Here is a 19,458-nt window from a genome sequence, read left to right as displayed (position 1 = left end):
AGGATTTTCAAACCAGTGGGTAAAATCTTCAGGACAAGCATCGGTCTGTTGAGGTTTCCGATCATGGTATCCAATGCAGATCTAAATTAATAAGGTTTCTTGTGGTGTACCACATAGTCATATTCTTTTTGTCATTTATGTTACTTACCTCTCTAACAAGCTAAGTAAAGTACAAGTACAAAGTATCAATCCCTTATTATGACGACCTAATATCCGTGCCGGCGATACTAGTAAAACAACCAACTAAAAAAATACTACAATTGCTCCAGCCGATATCCAGTAGGGTAGTACAGAGAGCGATAGGAGCGTAAGTGGACCACGAATGTGTATCGTCTGACGCGGGAGCACTCAGTAGCATTGGGTGCGTGTACTGGACTACGTCGGAGGTGTATTCATCCTTCGCTTTTTTTAATTCACGCGAGAAAATGGGTTTTACATCTAGAAAAAACTAGTCTGAAATTTTTTTAAATTATTACAGGAGCAAACACATCCGACATCTTCGCATAGGAAACAAGGAAATTAATGGGAGGCTTGAATTGCAGCTCATGATTTTCAAGATGATTTTTATGTCGAACTTATGGTACTTTTACCAACCTTAACTCAAGATAAATTTTGATTCTCACAAGATTTGAGCCTGTTAACATACCTATGGATTCGTTTCATAGCAAGTATATTGAAATGTTGTGTCATGATATCATATTTTTATCCGAATATGAAAATCCGACGGAAGTTCAGATAGACTTAAACATCGCGTCGCAATTTGAGTAATACTATAACGCAGTTAGCTTAATTCGTAGCACCCAAGAACAGAGCACTTATTTTTTGTATTTTTTTTTCAAATTTAAAAACTAAGTTTTTCGAACTCTGACGACTAAATATTAACCCTCACAATTAATTTACAACGGTACCCATTCCCTGAAAGTCCCTTAAAGGGAATTAATTTTTACCAATTCATGTCATATTCATATAAAACATTTATAGCTGTCTTCTATTAATTTCAAACATGCTTCTTTTCCCACCAGCATGCGAGAGAAAAATCGCTTAGGACGTTTAGGATGAATATTGAAACTACCTGAGGAGGAAATCGAATTAAGGATATTGATTTTTGACATACAATTACACAGCTATGTCCCAAATTTGTGCAATGCCTCATGAGTAGCATTTTTATATTTTATTGAATAAATCGCGGGGGAGAATTCAATCACTACGATTGGAAGCTCGCACTTTGCGCCATCTGTTGAGCGAATGGTAAATACGTTTTCTTCAGCCGAGCGCAGCAACCTACATCTAGCGGTCGACGTGGGAACTCGATTTTCAAGTCCCCCTCCCCCAAATAGGGGGCTTGAAATTGGGGGGCGGTGATGGAACGAATGGAGCAGCTGCTCAGCAGAATCCCATTCGCCTTTCTTATCTCCCCATGTTGGAAGGGAGAATGGAGCTACTCGCGGCGGCGTTGTGAATGCGGCCAAAAGGGTTAACGCGTCTCTCGCCAGTCGCCACCGTTCGAATGGAGCGAATGTCTGAATGGGCCGTATCGCGGTTTGCAAATGGAATAAAGGCAAGCGTTATTTCGAAGCAAAGAAAATATTGAAACGCATGAAGTAGGAGATGGGCTGCAAGCAGTGGCGGCGCGTACATATACGCAAGTTAGCGACTGCACACCCAAAGATGAACGAATTATAAAAGAAAACTATGTATTCCTTTGTTAAGAGAAAGATAAAAATCCTGTCCACACAGAGATGGTATATGAAGCTTCAAATGCTGCTGCTATCTCCTTGGCGAATTCACCGCTCTACAAGTGTGCGATCCCGTGACATCACGCCGGCCGCATTATCGGTCTATGCGATCAGTTGTGGGTGTTCGGGCAGGACGAGGTAATCGGGGGGTATGTTCAAATGAGTGCTCGGAGCAGTCTCAAAACGACGCAATTTCGCACGCGCATATTTGGTGAGTAAACTCGCAGGTAGTGCAGTGGTGTAGCTGCCACCTACACTACCTGCGCTCAGGATCCTAGTCCGTCAATGCAATCAGTGCCTTTTAGCATAATTCATTTGAACTTCATGCCCTTTTTCATCATCATACATCTTCTCAAAGGCATACACTGGATTGACAACCACCAGCCGCCACTGACTACAAGGACGATAGGCGATTGACCACAAATTTCATATTCAACGACGTACACGCAGCCATAGATGCTGATACCATTGTAACTAATAGATGGCGCTCGGTCTACCCGCTTTGTTGAACCCATTAATGTCGGTGGATTTTCTATTCGTGATACTTATTTCAACGTCATATTAATTTATGAATTGTAGACTAATTTAAATTATATCATATGATATTATATTTACTTGAATTATGCTGTATTTACTCGCTATATGCGAATTATTAGAGATGGGCTGTAGGGAACATAGATTGCAAAGGGCATAGCCGAATAAGAGGGTGAAAAGTCCCCCCTTCGGCATTTTTCTCGGACTTGGAGCATAGGATTTTGGATCAAAAAGGACTAACCTCCCCACACTTCCAGCCCTTTCGAGGCCCACCAGGGCCGGCTAGCTCGAAAATTCGATTTCCACTATTTATTAAATATCTCGGGATAGAAAGCATATTTTTCAATGCAATTTACGCCATTTGATGGCTTTCTTAATGGAGCAGATGCCCAATTTTTTCACAACTTTTCAGTAGCAAAAGGAGAAATGGCGTCGATTTGAAAATTTCAAACGCTAGTTTTCATTAAATATTTTTGAGAGGGCCACAACGAAAAATTGCGTTTCAAATGAGTGCTTTAATACCTTTTGGCTAATGTAATGAAAAAGGAACACTTAGGTGGTGGAACACTGCGAAAAACAATAAAATATGCGATTTTGGCCATTTTTTGCTGTTTTTTCCATTACCTCTGCTCCCTTAACACCCGTTTCATACCATCTTGCCCATGTTTAGTCCTCTCACTAGGGCTTAAATACTATTTTGACACTCATTTAATAATTACTTTTTAGTCCATACAGAAGAACCTCACGATATCTGGAAATCGCACCTCTTTAACGTAAGTCAATGCACCCAACAACCCTACTTTTAGCCGTTTCTTTGTTTATTGACTAATTTCAAAGATCATTAACTCATACTATGTACCTATTTATCATTTATTTTAATATTTTATCATGATTACCCTTTGTCTATGCAGTCAGCGTTACAATTAGCCAGTCAATAAGGTAAAGCTCCACGATTTCGCCTAAAATAATGTTTTTTCGCAAAAATAACCGCAGAAATGAAAATAGCACGCCAGAAAACATTAAGGTAGCCATTTTAAAAGACATCCAACGAAAATCTGATTTATGTCCAACTTTTTCGCGATCCGGACCGCTGTGCGGCGTCAATACGGGACTTCTCTCCATAAGGTAAGATTTTTATAACCAAGTCCTCATACTATCCCACAAGTCACCTACATAGGCGTGTGGCGGAGGTGTTACGGCACCAGCCGTTTAAAAAATTATAAAATTATATAGACCCTATCTTTTCGCTTTATAGAACGCGCATAGCGCGCGTACTATCTCAAATAATATGCATGGGATCCTGGATCAAAGAGGATGCATGACATATCGACACAAGTGACGTTACTAGGAGAGAGAGAGGCCGTCGACTGATTGACGGATTTCGTTCCTTTGAAGGATCCGTTAATTGCGGTCACGTCCGCGGAATGGAACGAGTCAAATGATTGGTTCCATTCCCAGATGTTACGTTGTTGTCTTGGAAGTGTAATTATCCCGCGTTATTTAAATTGACGCGGGAAAATGGGCTTTACATCGAGAAAAAACTAGCCTGGAAATTTGTTTACTTATTACAGGAGCAAACATATCCGACATCTTCGCATAGGAAACTAAGAAATAAATCAGAGACCAGAATGTATTGTATTACTTGGCTCATTTTTCCATGGCTAGTCAATTTACGGTGATTGAGCAGATTTATCTATAAAAATAATTTTTCAAAGTTAAGAAATAATTTTTCCGTGCTCTGACCATTAATTATTAACCCTCACAATTAATTTACAACTTGAATGGCAGCTCATGATTTTCAAGTTGATTTTTATGTCGAACTTACGCTATTTTTACCAACCTTTACTCAAGATTAATTTTAATTCCCACAAGATATGAGCATGTTCACATAGTCATGGATTCCACTCATTGCAAGTATATTGAAATGTTGTGCCATAATACCATATTTTTATCCTAAAAGGAATATCCGACGGAAATTTAGAGAGGCTTTAACATCGCGTCGCCATTTGAGTAATACTATAACGCAGTTAGCTAAATTCGATTAATTATTAACCCTCACAATTAATTTACAACGGTTCCCATTCCCTGAAAGTCCCTTAAATGGAATTCATTTTTCCCAATTCATGTCATATCCATATAAAACATTTATAGCTGTCATCTATTATGCCTATGCTTTTTTACCCACCAGCTTGCGAGAGAAAAATCGCTTGGGACATTTACGATGAATATTGAAACTACCTGAGGAGAAAATCGAATAAAGAATATTGATTTTTTACATCCAATTACACAGCTATGTCCCAAACTTATGCAATGCCCCATGAGTAGCAATTTTATATTTTATTGAATAAATCGTGGGGGAGAATTCAATCACTACTATTGGACAAGGTCCTTAACCGACCTTGCTATTGGAAGCTCGCACTTTGCGCCATCTCTTGAGTGAAATGTGAATACGATGTCTTCTGCCGAGCGCAGCAGTCTACATCTAGCGGTCAATATGGGAACTCGATTTTCAACCCCCCTTCCCTCACATAGGGGGCTTGAAAGGGGGGGGGGAGGAAAGGGGTAAGGAACGAATGGAGCATCTGCTCAGTAGCGCCCCATTCTCCTTTCTCTTATTCCCATTTTGGAAGGGAGAATGGAGCTGCTCGCTAAGGACGTTGTGAATGCGGCCAAGAGGGCTCTCGCGTCACTCGCCACCGTTTGAATGGAGCGAATATCAGAATGGGCCAGATCGCGGAGGCAATTTGAAATGAAATAATGGCTAGCGTTATTTGGAAGCTAAGAGAATATTGAACCGCATGAAGTAAGTGATCGACCGCATAATTTCATATTCACCGACGTACACGCAGCCCAGCAGATGTTGATACCATTGTAACTAATAGATGGCGCTCGGTCTGCCCGCTTTGTTGAACCCATTGATGTCGGTGGATTTTCTATTCGTGATACTTATTTCAGCATCAAATTAATTTAGGAATTGTAGACTATACTAAATTGTACCATATGATATTATGGTTCATTAAATTATACTGTATTTACTCGCTATATGCGAATTGTTAGAGATGGGCTGTAAGGAAGATAGACTGCAAATTTGTGATTACCAAGGTACCAACACTACCTATATAAAATTAGTACGATTATTTTGTTGTAGATGGCATTCGGTTTTCTGTCTTTGCTTAACGTCTCTATGTCGTTGGCTTTCATTATGATTGATGTTTGTTTTTTTTTTCGAAGAAATCTTTCCGGGATTTTACTTTTCTGATTGCTGACTTTAGCTCTGCTCGGGACTACCAGTAGTCGAGGAACTTATCGCCTATGTTCGACGACCGACTGGGACATCGTTTTCCGTGCTGATTGGGTCGATGGTGACGATATCAGCCTTTAAGAGGGTGTGAACGAAACCCTTGGGGCGGGCTTGCGGGTTACACTCCTGGGGCAGGGTCTATAAGCGCGAGCTTTTTACCTCTGCACCCAGAAGGGGGCGGACAGAAAGGAAAAGGGATTGGAGGCATCGCCGCGATGAGAGCCCGACGATACCTCCAGGGAAAGGACGGGGAAGGAAGGGAAGGGACGAGGAGTCCCGCACCGTCACAAGGCGGGCGGGTCCTACCATCAGCGAGACCAAGCTTACGCAATTAATATTCTAACGACCTTGGAGGATCATTCTATGAGGAAGAATGATCCAGCGATCAAATCGTTAGATAGCCCGTAAGACAATGGCCGAATCAGTATTCGAAACGTCGACAGCATTTTATGTCCTCAACCGGTGGCCGTCCCGAGAAATTGGTACGCTTTATAAAGGCCGTTCTACACGGTGAATTTTCATTCGGATCATCATTCGAATGTAATTTTCTAGCGTGTTCTAATTTGCTTGAATAATTTTCCTGAAAGATATGAGCGCTCGGCGTCCATCTTGCTATTGGCACCATCTCTGATTTTAAGATCATATAAAAACTTTGGAAGCATAATAACCCTTGTTATAGCTCAAATAATTAATATGTACTTTGAGAGAACGTAAGTCCACACAGGATATTTTAATGGATATAAACGTCGTTTTTCTTATAGATTGCGTCGATATTTTGTTTAATTTGCAATTATTAAATTATATGTCATGATTTGAACGCTAAAGTTTGAGGTGAGGGTTCCAATTAATAGCAAAAATTCTATTTATTCGGTGAACACATTCCAGCAAAAACGAGCCGTTATATCTTATTAGCTCACCTATGAAATAACAATATTTCCTTTCCTCCATGAGTCAGGGGAAATCCCGTATGATCATTCAATGAAATTTAGAGTAAATACGTTCTATTTTGCTTGAATGATTCCGTGAACGATATGACCGCGCGGCGTATATTTTGCCACTGGCATCACCTTGGAATACATATAGATATCATATTTGGAAGCACAGTAACCTATTTGATAGCTAAATAATTAATATTTACTTTGAGAGAACGTAAATTCACAAATATTCTCTTGAGAGGGTAATTCGGAAAAAACATTCCGGATTCGTGCCCTTCATCAATATTTAAAGAAAAGTGAATTGTCTGTGGTGACTATTTAAGTACTTAGGAAACATTTATCTGCAATAAAGCGCAATATCTTGCAAGATTATTGAGAACATTCGTAGCCTTGCGGTAAATGAGCTGAAGGGCACTCCTTCGAAAATAGAGCAGGTCCCTTCCCTTTTTTCTCTTTATGGTACCTTTATTCTCTCGCACAGCACCTTTGCTCGACTGTATTGTGAAGGCTGTGCACCCGACGGGACCTCAAACAAAAACTCATTGTCGACCGGCCTTCACCCTTGCGGAGCCTTTCCTCTGAGCTTATTGTGTATTTTTTATTGGAGCTGGACGCTGCGGCGCACAGTGGTCCGGATCCGGAAAAAGGTGGAAAAAATCATTTTTTCGATTTTCTTGAAACTCACTTTGACTATATAAGTTATATAGTAATATGTCTGGGGTATCTGCCTTCATGCTTACTTTTTTATAAAAAAATGCTTCCTTAGATACACTGCGTCAAAGTAGCACTATTTCTAATGGAAACTTGATATTTCCGTTTTTTCGAAAATTACGTATTTTTCATTTATTTTTGGCTTTACGCCGCCAATTATATTCGTAAACTAACTTTGCAATATAGTAAAATAGACATTTACTATCATAAAATATAGATTTCAACATTTTACAGACGTTAATGATTGCTGTAGAATTATTTGAAGAGGAGTAGTTTTTTTCGGAAAAATTCGCATAAATGTTGAGTTATAAAAAAAAGTGACGTCGATTTGCGCGGATACGGCTATTGGTGACAATAAAGTATAGTATCATAAAGATATTAGCAAATAAATCAGCTGCAAGTTTTTGCAAGCAAGCGAATAACAACTATTTATGTTCTTATGCCAAGATAGACGTTAGCGTCGACACGCTAGCATCAGCTCACTGTAGGCACATGGTAAATTGTGTCTCCGAATGTTTCATGTGCCAGAATTACAAAAATAAGGAGTTTAGCATTTTAAATGCTATTTTATACTTTGTTATCATCCAAACTTTATCTATTTGTGGACCAAGAGAGTAATTTCGGTATTCGAGGTTAAGCGCAGTTGTGACGCTGGGAGAGGAGAAAAAATATTTTCTTCGATCGCCTATAAGAGCGACTTTAATCGCGTTTTGGTAATCTATTGAAGTAAATAAGATAGGCTACATGCACTGCTACTGGGAAAACCCACTACCGGCTTCCCTTTCTTTCAATCTAAAGTGGCAAGAGACCCGTTACCCGAACACATGCCGGACCTTAGGGAAGTGGGAAGGGGTCCTTATTCGGGACATTTTGCTATCTTAACTTGGCGCACCACCCAACTTGAGTTTATTGCTTTCATAGGGGAGGTTTGACCTGCAAGTGAAGCTGCACGTGTTAATAGATGAGGTCTTTACCCTCCACCTGCCTCCTTTTGGACGGGCTTTATTGCAGGTCCGCCGCTAGTATGCATTTTCGCACAAAATCCTAGCATTTCACTTTTCTCTTTACAGGGTCCAACCCTACCCCTACAAGCAATCCAGGGGAATACTCACATTTCCATGGGTAAAGATTACTCTTCTTTTTAACCCCATCTAAACTTCGGTCGAAGCATTTTGGTACCCTTCAGTTTCTCCTTTTCTGTCGATGTGAACACATACCCATCACTAATTGAGAAGTCCTATTTTGGCTACAGTTTTTGTTATTTACAGTGATCTCGCAAAGAAGTTATAGTGTTGTGATAACAAAAAAAATTGTGATTCAGTGATTTATTAGTTCCTGTCAACCACAGAAATAAGGATCATTGAGCAGGTGTACTATGCTTCATTTATTTCCGTTTCTAGTTTCCGTTTTTAAAAATTGGTCTGAGACGAGGCACCGCACTAATTTTCCATATTTTCCCTTCTATTTGATATTAAAACTTTTTCGAAAGAAGACTGTTGTGTAGCTTTTTGAAAAATTGTTGACTGTCAAAAATGTCATGGGAATTTACGCGGCGAGAACTGCCCGAAAAAATGCTTGAGAAAAAAGACGAAACTATGGATGCACGAAAAAGGAATTTGAATGCATATCTAGAGGTGTTTCAGATTACACGGAGATGAGGAGGCAAAACTTGAGCTTATCAATTTTTTAAATATAATTTTTTTTATTCCCTCAAGAGAAGATGGCGAGCTAGTTCGCGATCAAACTCTTTTTTCTTGGAGAGGAATGGTACTTGGTTGGACAAAATTGTTGATTTCACTGGTGTTGTATTTCGCAACCTTCCAAGCACCTCAGGTTCGTATTTTCCTAGTATTCTAATAGTGACTTGGGGTCCCCTGGGATATTGTTCTAGTAGTCTTATTTTTTAATAGATACCTCCGATATAAGAAGGGGTAGGCCAAGTAAACAATTCACTGACATCACTACGCGCTCCAAAATGAGGAAAACGAAGTTGCTTGGAGTCAATTAATTTTCAGGAATAGAGGAAGAATTAATCTTTCAATTCTCAACCATTTTGAAATTTCTGTCTTACGGATTTTTGATTGATCCAGTAAAATTTTGAAAGTTCCGTATGGGTACAGCGGAAAATTTTGTGAGACATTATGGATGGCTTTACATGCCACCCACAGTGCACAAAGTTTTAATGCATTTTGCTGATGTCATCGAGTCTGCTCATCTTCCTTCGGAGAACTGTCGGAGGAGGCATAGGAAGTCGAAATAAAGATACTTAGTAGAAAATTTCGCGAGCATCACGCTAGAAAAATATCTCGACTTCATACGAATGAGGATATGTTCTGGAGACTGATTCTAACATCGTATCCTTTTATTAGCACATTAGAAACTGAACTCAACAAATGCCGGGCCTTAAAGATCTTCCGCAGGAGGTTAGTGATCTCTTGGTCTTGCAAGAGTCTCAAAATTCTGCGAGCGAATGCAAAGAGGAGCAGGATGGGTGGGATTCAGAAGAATCTTATGCTAAATAATCATAACACATAATTGTAAAATTATAAGGCATTAGCCTTGCTTATATGAGAATAAAAGAGTCACTTAAATAATATTTTGACACTCATTTAATAATTACTTTTTAGTCCATACAGAAGAACCTCACGATATCTGGAAATCGCACCTCTTTAACGTAAGTCAATGCGCCCAACAACCCTCCTTTTAGCCGTTTCTTTATTTATTGTCTAATTTCAAAGATCATTAACTCAAGCTACGTACCTAATTATCATTTATTTTAATATTTTATCATGATTACCCTTTGTCTATGCAGTCGGCGTTACAATTAGCCAGTCAATAAGTTAAAGTTCCACGATTTCGCCTAAAATAATGTTTTTTTCGTAAAAATAACCGCAGAAATGAAAATAGCACGCCAAAAAACATTAAGGTAGCCATTTTCAAAGACATCCAACGAAAATCTGATTTTTGTCCAACTTTTTCGCGATCTGGACCGCTGTGCGGCGTCAATACGGGACTTCTCTCGATAAGGTAAGATTTTTATAACCAAGTCCTCATACTATCCCACAAGTCACCTACATAGGCGTGTGGCGGAGGTGTTACGGCACCAGCCGTTTAAAAAATTATAAAATTATATAGACCCTATCTTTTCGCTTTATAGAACGCGCATAGCGCGCGTACTATCTCAAATAATATGCATGGGATCCTGGAGCAAAGAGGATGCATGACATATCGACACAAGTGACGTTACTAGGAGAGAGAGGCCGTCGACTGATTGGCGGATTTCGTTCCTTTGAAGGATCCGTTAATTTCGGTCTCGTCCGCGGAATGGAACCAGTCAAATGATTGGTTCCATTCCCAGATGTTACGTTATTATCTAGGAAGTGTAATCATCCCGCGTTATTAAAATTAACGCAGGATAATGGGGTTCACATCGAGAAAAAAATCTCTATAGTCTGGAATTTTTTTACTTATTATATGAGCAAACATATGCGACATCTTCGCACAGGAAACTAGGGAATTAATGGGAGACTGAAATTGCTGCTCATTATTTTCAATTTGATTTTTATGTGGAACTTATGGTATTTTTATCAGCCTTTACTCAAGATAAATTTTAATTATCAAAAGATCTCATCCTGTTCGCATACTTCTGGATTCGTTTCATTGCAATTATATTGAGATTTTGTGCTATAATATCATATTTTTAACCCAATAGGAATATCCGAAGGAAGTTCAGAGAGGCTTTAACGTCACGTCGCGTCGTCATTTGAGTAATACTATAAGGCAGTTACCTAAATTCGTCGCACTCAGGGATATTATCAATGTTTTAACTCAGGCTCATTTTTCTATGGCTTGTCAGTTTATGGTATTCAGCAGAATTAATTATAAAAATATTTTTTCAAAGTTAAAAAATCCGTTTTTCGAATTCTGACGATTAATTATTAAACCACACGATAATTTTACAACGGTACCCGCTCCCTGAAAGGAACTTCATTTTTCTCAATTGATAGTATATACTTTTAAAACATTTGTAGCTCACTTCTATTAATTCAAATATGCTTCTTTTCCCGCCAGCTAGCGAGAGAAAAATCGCTTAGGACATTTAGGATGAATATTGAAACTACTTGAGGAGAAAATCGAATACAGAATATTGATTTTTGACACCCAATTACAGCAACTATGTTCCAAATTTTCGCAATGCCTCATGAGTAGCATCTTTAGATTTAATTGAAAACAATCGTTGGGGAGAATTCAATCACTTGGAAGCTGGCACTTTGCGCCATCTGTTGAGTGAAAGGTAAATGCGTTGTATTCAGCCGATGGCAGCAGTCTACATCTAGCGGTCGATATGGGAACTCGATTTTCAAGTTCCCCTCCCTCAGATAGGGGGGGGGGGCTTGAAAGGGAAGGGGGTAAGGAACGAATGGAGCAACTGCTCAGTAGAGCCCCATTCTCCTTTCTCTTATTCCCATTTCGGAAAGGAGAATGGAGCTGCTCGGTAAGGACGTTGTGAATGCGGCCAAGAGGGCTCTCGCGTCACTCGCCACCGTTTGAATGGAGCAAATATCAGAATGGGCCAGATCGCGGATGCAATGTGAAATGAAATAATGGCAAGCGTTATTTGGAAGCAAAGTGAATTTTGAAACGCTCGAAGTAAGAGACGGACTATAAGAACGATAGACGATTGCTCTTTTTCGTAGTACGCTTCATGCCCTTTTTCATCATCGGCGTCATGCCCTTTTTTATCATCGTACACCTTCTCTAATGCACACCCTGGAAATATAACCACCAGACGCCTCTGACTACAAGGACGATGGGCGATTGACCAAAAATTTCATATTCACCGACGTAAACGCAGCCATAGATGTTGGTACCATTGTAACTAATAGATGGCGCTCGGTCTGCCCGCTTTGTTGAACCCATTGATGTCGGTGGATTTTCTATTCGTGATACTTACTTCAGCATCAAATTAATTTAGGAATTGTAGACTATATTAAATTGTATCATATGATATTACGGTTCATTAAATTATACTGTATTTACTCGCTATACGCGAATTATTAGAGATGGGCTGTAAGGAAGATAGACTGCAAATTTGTGATTAACAAGGTTTCCACAGTATTTAAAATTAGTACGATTATTTTGTAGTAGATGGCATTCGGTTTTCTGTCTTAACTGAACGTCTTTATGTCGTTGGCTTTCATTATGACTTATGTTTATTTACAATGATAGTCTTCCAGGATTTTACCTTTGTTTCATCGTCTTGTAACTGTGGAAATATGCCCTTGGTTATGTCTATTTGAAAGAATAATCTTAAAGGGTAGTTCGGTTTTTTTCTACATATGTAGATTTTTAACGTTTTGGCTGTACATAATCGGAATTTTAGTGCAACGGTGCGGTCTATAATTATAATTTCTTGCGAGAAATTAATTCTCATGCAAGCAGTGGCGGATCTATGGGGGGGATGGGTAAGGGGATATAGCCCTCCTTGGGTATCCAATTTACACTAGATAGAATGGTAATTTTTCCGACCCCCACTACTGCTTTATTTTAACCCCCACTTAGCCCCCACTTAACCCCCCCCCCCTTGTCCTTATCCCGTATCCGCCACTGCAGGCAAGGTATCGTTATTTGCCCTTTACACAACGAAATTTACTTAAAATTGAATATTCACTGAAGATGCAGATGATTTATTATTCATATCTGTGTACCTGGTGTTTTTTTTACAACTTGCATCGCCTCCCAGAAGCACTATTTCCGTTTTCTTGAAATACATTTCATGGTAAATCCCGCGCCGGTTGTACAAACTGATGCAAATTAGGACACATAAAAAGTTTATGACATTCAAATTTGTACGATGTCGACATAAACAATAGATTATTTAATGTTAAATAGTGAGAGTACCCACGATGATATCAATTCCATCAGAGATGAGTGCCTTAATACCATATAAAATATTTTTTTAAACTTAGTGGAAGGGAAATTCACGCATCACCTAGAAATATGAATTTAAAAAAGTAAGCAATGTAGACAAAGCGAAAATATTTAGTGAAATTATCACAAAAGTGAATAGAAATTCCACTCCCAAGTCCGATATCTCTAGTAGATGTTTATCACAATGTCAAAGCAGTCATGAAAAGTGGCATAAGTATGCAAAGTAGCTTTACTCAATAATGAATGATATAACGACGATATATTCTCGTGCTCTCAATGAATTAATATGAAAACTTAACTATGCTGACACTATCACATCATGTAAACAAAATATGTTATTTTTGTTTCTCCGGTGTCAAATCCTACTTCATCCAAAGGTCATCTAAAGCATTCGCTGATTGACAGACTCTGTAACGCACAAATGATCTCTTATAATGGCCAGTCTTTGGGAATTCCAGTGATGAAGTTGCTGTGGATGATGCAAATTAAGCAAGCTATAAGCTACGGAATGAGATATAACGGTGGTGTGAAACGGCTTTTCCTTCGACTTATTCCACCCTATTAAGCGGACGCATCACTATTATGGTTATGTATTGCCGGTTTAAAAATAAAGCTGTCGCCAGGATATTTTCTGCGTTTATTAGAGTTAACCTTTTTCTAGATTTCTCTGCATTACAAATTTGAAAATTTGACGTCTATATTTTCTCAATTGTAAAACTAATTTATACCTCAGATACGTACACAGGCTAGCGAAGATTTATTCTGTAAGCCGTAAGATTTCAACATGATCCCGATTAGTTTTAAACCAGTAGTAAAAATACGAAACCCATGAAAAATAAAAAAAACTATGAAAAAAGAAGAAATAAGACTGCCTGCACGTAAATGGTACGTCGTCGTCGCCTCTTTAACCAACGTGTATTCTAACGTGCTCTGGATAAAATCTAACAGTAAAATTTTAGCCAATGATATAAAATCTAAGATAAAGTTCCTGAAATAAAACCTTTCATGGGAGGGCCTTATTAAAAGTTGACATCTTTTCAACTTCTCCAGAAATTACGTGGGGGGAAGTCAGCCTCTCCCGTACCCCTTAATCCGCCACTATTAACGCTGGTCCAAACATCAGCATGAGTCTTGAGGTGCTTTACTTGAATCACTAACGTTGCACAACTCCTGAGTAGCGTGCGCAACTCGAAACAGCTAGCCTTATATATATGGGCTCCTTAGGTGAAACCTACTAAAAAATAACGTCAGAAGTCAGCGTTAATTCTGGGATCAACTGCCTTAACGGTAATCTTAAAAAAAAAGGTGTGTCTGTAAACGTATATGATCCATGGGTCATATTATCGCTCGATAAACCTCAATAGGGTGGTTTCCTATTATTTTTATTGCCTAAATCGAAAGATTATTACTCCTGGAGTACGCATTTCACGGTCTTAGATTTTCGAATGACGATATCTATTTTTCGCGATTAAACGAAAAGTGACAAATTTCAAGCGCGCGAAAACGCGACGGCTAAGTAGGAATGCTGGGAAAAGTCCGTGTGACGCATTTCTGGTTCCAGCTGTCGCCCTGTGAGGTGACCTTGGGGCGAGGCTTTGAGCCCTGATACGACGCAGGCTGCTAGCAGGTAGCAGAGTACCCTGCTAGTAGGTAGCGCTTGGCTTAAATAAGGATTATTATTACCCTATCAAACGAAGGAAACTTTCCGAACTTAGTTAATTTGAATGGGTGATTATTAAGAGATGTATCCCTGAGCTCTGTGCCTCATGCATGCATTGGTAATCTCAGGCAATGTACTCCTATCTACTCGTATCGAAACAAGGTCCTCGTGACGTCACGTGGAGTAGAATCGCATGGGCGTCAATCTGGCCTTTATCAAATGAGGTTCAAATTGACCATTGCCATTCGTCTAAACTGGGATTTCTAAAACCAAATAATTTGTATATTATGAATACACTAATGGTGGGCAAGGAATCGCAATCAATGCATTTCGTTTTCTTTGATGAAGGAAACTACCCTAGTGCATGTCTTTTTCTTTTTCCGACTCTAAACTGTTTTCCTTTCCCCGCGGTGTACTTGCAGGGCGCGACCTGGCCCGCGATGCACCCGATGGCTGCCAAGTGGATTCCGCCCATGGAGAGGAGCAAGTTCATCTCGAACATGATGGGTGAGTGATGGTCAAGTGGCCACGAAAATCCGGTCCACCCTCAACTGTGTCTCTAAATGGCCTCGTTCTCTCCGACCCGAATTCGCATTTCATTTCAAGAATGCGGAAGGTGGAAGAGAAATATAAGACGAAAACACGTAATCTTCACGCAGACATTCTCTCATAAGTAAAAAAATAAGGACTGCAAAGTTTGCCATTTACTTTCCATGAGTTGGTGACTTCATTAGATTATTATTTCATTTACACGTTCAGGGATAACCGTTCAGTGAGCAGTGGCGCCGACTCCGTGGTGCCTGAGGGGGCCCGAGCCCCCCCCCAAAAATTCATTACAGATGTGAGGAAAATATGAGTCAGTTTTGTCGATTTTCCCCGGAGTGTCCAGATATCGAGATTCGAGTGATCAGGGTTCTAATGTTGATCATATGACTCTTCTAAAATGCTTAAAAAACTTAAAATTCACTACTTATAAAATTTACCGGGGCAAGGTCCCCGGTTTGGCCCCCCCCCCAATATTTTTTGTAAGTCGGCACCCCTGTCAGTGGGGGAAGGAGTTGTTCACAAGAGTGTAAACAATCAAGAACTGCGTTCGGCTGATTTGCTAGGTCTAGTAGTAGCCGAAAAATTTACAACCGCTCGGCAAGAGTTGGTGATGTTATCAATTTATCTGTGAAAGGGTTAAATCCATTGATTTTTGGCCGCGACGGATCGAGAGACGGAAAAATAAGGGACAGTCACCATCTTTTCCATATTTCGAAAAATTACGGGCCGCCTCTCTTGCCTCCCTCTTAATCCGCCTGTTAATCTGTTAATGCTTTTGCTACCTATTGAATCGACTCATTATTATAGCTACTTTAATTCCGAGAGTGGTAAATCGGGACATTAAGCTGTTTCCCACGAATGAGTTCCGGAGACATAGTCATTGAAGTGTTTTAGAGAAAACGAATATCCTCAAGATATCGGTAATTCAAAACCTAACATGCTCAAAAAACTCAAGGGGGGCGCGAAATATATCTTGAGCTACCTACCTTTACTTATATCGTAATGAAAAATAAGTCGCATACAGGTTTTAATAGTTTTCTCAATTCAAAAGGAACTCAATTTTTATTCGTCTGCGACCAATTCGCGGCGTAGAAACCATCCAATTGGACCTCTCACAGTGGTCCCAAATCGAAAAAAGCTGGCTAAAATTATTAACGTCGTTGAGTTACTCGACTAAGCCATAGGCGTACCCAGCGAGGGTTAAGAGGGGGCAGCTTCCCCCCCCTGGAAGCAAAAATCGCAAATATCTTTAAGGAAAATAATATTTTTTCGAGAAATAATTTTAAAAACTAATAAAGAGCTGTTACAGTTTCCTTAAAATATTGATTCCATTCACAGTTTTCCTGGATATCAGACATTTACTTATAACACTTACTTTTTATCAGAGCGCGACCCGGGTTTCAATGAATTATCATCATCTTCAGGCGCTAATTATGATTTGTTTATTTTATTATTGTTACCTAGTAACTTGATGAATTTTAAAACGGACGCCAGAATAGGGGAAAAGGATGGGTAGAGATATTCATTTATAAGAGTTCTGTCCTGACTTTCAATAATTTTTAAAAATTTCTAACTGCTCCCTAGAGTCCAGTTCACGACGGTCATAGCAAAATCTATTCTATTAGTAAAATCAATCAAATTAAATAAAATGGGTTAAACTTAAAAATTTCTCTGAGCTCTGGGGGGGGGGGGGTTTATCCCCCAAACCCCCCCCCCCTCGCTGCGCCACTGGAAGATACAACCTTTCAATTTACCTGGAGGTGGTTGAAAGTTCTGTTTGGCTTCTTTCTAAGCTCAGACTTCAAGCTAACCAGAACTTTCAGCCACGGTATGGTTAAGTTGAAGACTATCATCTTACTGTTAGCGCTAACCTGGCATTATAAAACATTTTAAGGAAACAGATAAATCAATATTGGTTTAATACCATGATAGAACCTGGGACATTCAATCGACGGGATTCGAACCCGTAAAAAACAGTATAGTCGTTGAGCAAACCAAATCAGAAAGACTGTTGTAAATATACTGAAATTTTGGCTTCGTAGCATTTGAGGAAGACCTCGAATTAAATATATGGAACACTTAAATACAGGTGTGAAGAGACGAAAATCGTAGGTGTGAAAAGAGAAGCTGATAGGAGAATTGAGTGGAGAGCTGCGTCAATCCAATCTTAGGATTGTTGACCCCTGATGAAGAGTATTTGAGGAGTAACATTTATTTTTGATGGTGAATGAAATTGAAATTATTTATGGTAATAACTTTTAAATTTGAATGGCAGTGCCAATATAATATGAAAAAACAAACTCGATAAAAGTCATCGCCGCCGCCATGGAATTATTGTCGGCGACCACTTCTTCTCATTTGCGCCATAACCTTGGCGATTAACTTAACTACGGTGTCTTTCGATCGAGGAAGACCTCCAGATTTCTGCTGCGTCGTTAATCTCTCGATAACAAGTTTCCCGGAGCGAGGTTCCGGGAAGCATCTACGGGTCTGACTCGAAGGTCGAATGGTAATTCCTTGAACGTACGCGAAGACGTCGTGACCCAAGTTCGAATTCCTCAAGCCCGGATGATTCTGCAAGATTTTGCCCCCAGCTCAAGTTCATTCGCTGATGAGACTTAGGCCCAGTTTCACCAACGAGGATATTTGAATTAACTCGGATAATATTCTCAGATCATTATTCCTCCGCGCCTATTTTGCTTTCCCGGTGAGCCAAACTCACCCTAACCAGCCAGTTGACAAAATAATAATTTTTTTGCGCCATTGTATATGTTGTGTGTGTAGTGTGTTGTTAGTGATAGCAGAAACTTAAGGCTAAAATAGATTTTTCAGTAAGACTAATACATTCATTTTTTAATAAATAATTTTTTACATATATAAAATATTTTTTTAAGTTGATTTTTCCATTTTATTAATATATTTTTTTCATTTTTGCATTATATATCTTTTTATTTTTTTTTAATATTTTTTATTGTTATATCTTTTTTTTATTTAATGCAAGTAGCAATTTTTTTCATTTTTTTTATTAAAGTAAATCAACAGTTTAATTAAAACCTGAAATACATGGCAAATTTTTCTAATCCTACAACCAAAAACCGAGATATTAAAACAATCGCGTTTCACCAGATGCATTAACTCGGTTTTGGGCTGTTATCTCGGTTTATACTTTTACTAGCGATATTCCGCCGTTCAAAGCTTATTATCCGAGTTAATCTGAGGGCAGATGTAGCGTGGCATGGCGTGCATGCAGCTTCATCAGCTCTCGGAAAATACGAATGACAGCGATGAAGAATATCGATATTCTATTCGAAGACCACGTTCATTATGGATAAATGAGCGTGCAGATTATTTTAACATAAATGGTAAAGTACATTTATTTACTCATCCCAAAATGGCAAATGAAACTGCAAAGGCAGTTCTCGCTCTCATTGAAGAAGACGAATTTTACTCATAAGGGGAGGTGGAGGTTTCCAATACCGTATATTTTATAGCATTCGGAATGGCGAACACATCTCTAAACTGGCAGTGGTTCTAATGATAGGGCCTTACTTTGGCTGTAATTAATTAGTTTTCATGCAGTACTTTTAACAAGCCTTATACAATAATAATGTATAATGCTAAAATAGTGCGAATACTTTAGAGTCGGGCAGTTGATATAGTGGTACCGTCGACGACTCTCAACTAGAAGGAGAGTTCGGGCCTTCGCCAAAGCAACTTTTGCATAGCTTTTTTTGTCGTCTTCATTTTGATCATCATGCGGCGACAAGTATATGAATAATTTTAATTGAAGCAAGCATAGGCATGAGGAAAATGTTTTTATCATTATTATGGGGCACATGATCTCCCTTTGTCAAAGCAATTTCACGTTTCTTTCTCTTAAACTTGAGCTTTTCCATGCCTATGCTCCTCTTGATCCAATGATTCCGACAACTCTTGCCAAAATATGTTCTTATTCATAAATTTTACAAGCCTTTCTATGAATTTTCTTACATATATATATATACAAAAACCTTTAATCTCTGTCCTCTTCCGGAATTAATACCTATGTAACAGCATCGTTATCTTCGAAATCGCAATTTTACCAATGTGAGACGTAATTAATTA

General features: G+C 39.0%; 1 protein-coding gene across 1 annotated transcript in view; it reads left to right on the top strand.

Moving 5' to 3' along the window:
* The window catches only part of LOC124170686 (sialin), a 162,054-nt gene that overhangs the window by 122,551 nt on the left and 20,045 nt on the right, over positions 1–19,458 (top strand). The window contains exon 5 of the mRNA XM_046549587.1: positions 15,231–15,315. Coding sequence (XP_046405543.1) covers positions 15,231–15,315 — 85 coding nt within the window. The remainder of the gene's footprint in view (positions 1–15,230; positions 15,316–19,458) is intronic.

Source organism: Ischnura elegans, chromosome X, assembly GCF_921293095.1.
Source record: "Ischnura elegans chromosome X, ioIscEleg1.1, whole genome shotgun sequence".
NCBI lineage: Eukaryota > Metazoa > Arthropoda > Insecta > Odonata > Coenagrionidae > Ischnura > Ischnura elegans.
The sequence above is the reverse complement of the archived record's forward strand: the minus strand, read 5'-3'. Positions and strand labels throughout refer to the sequence as shown.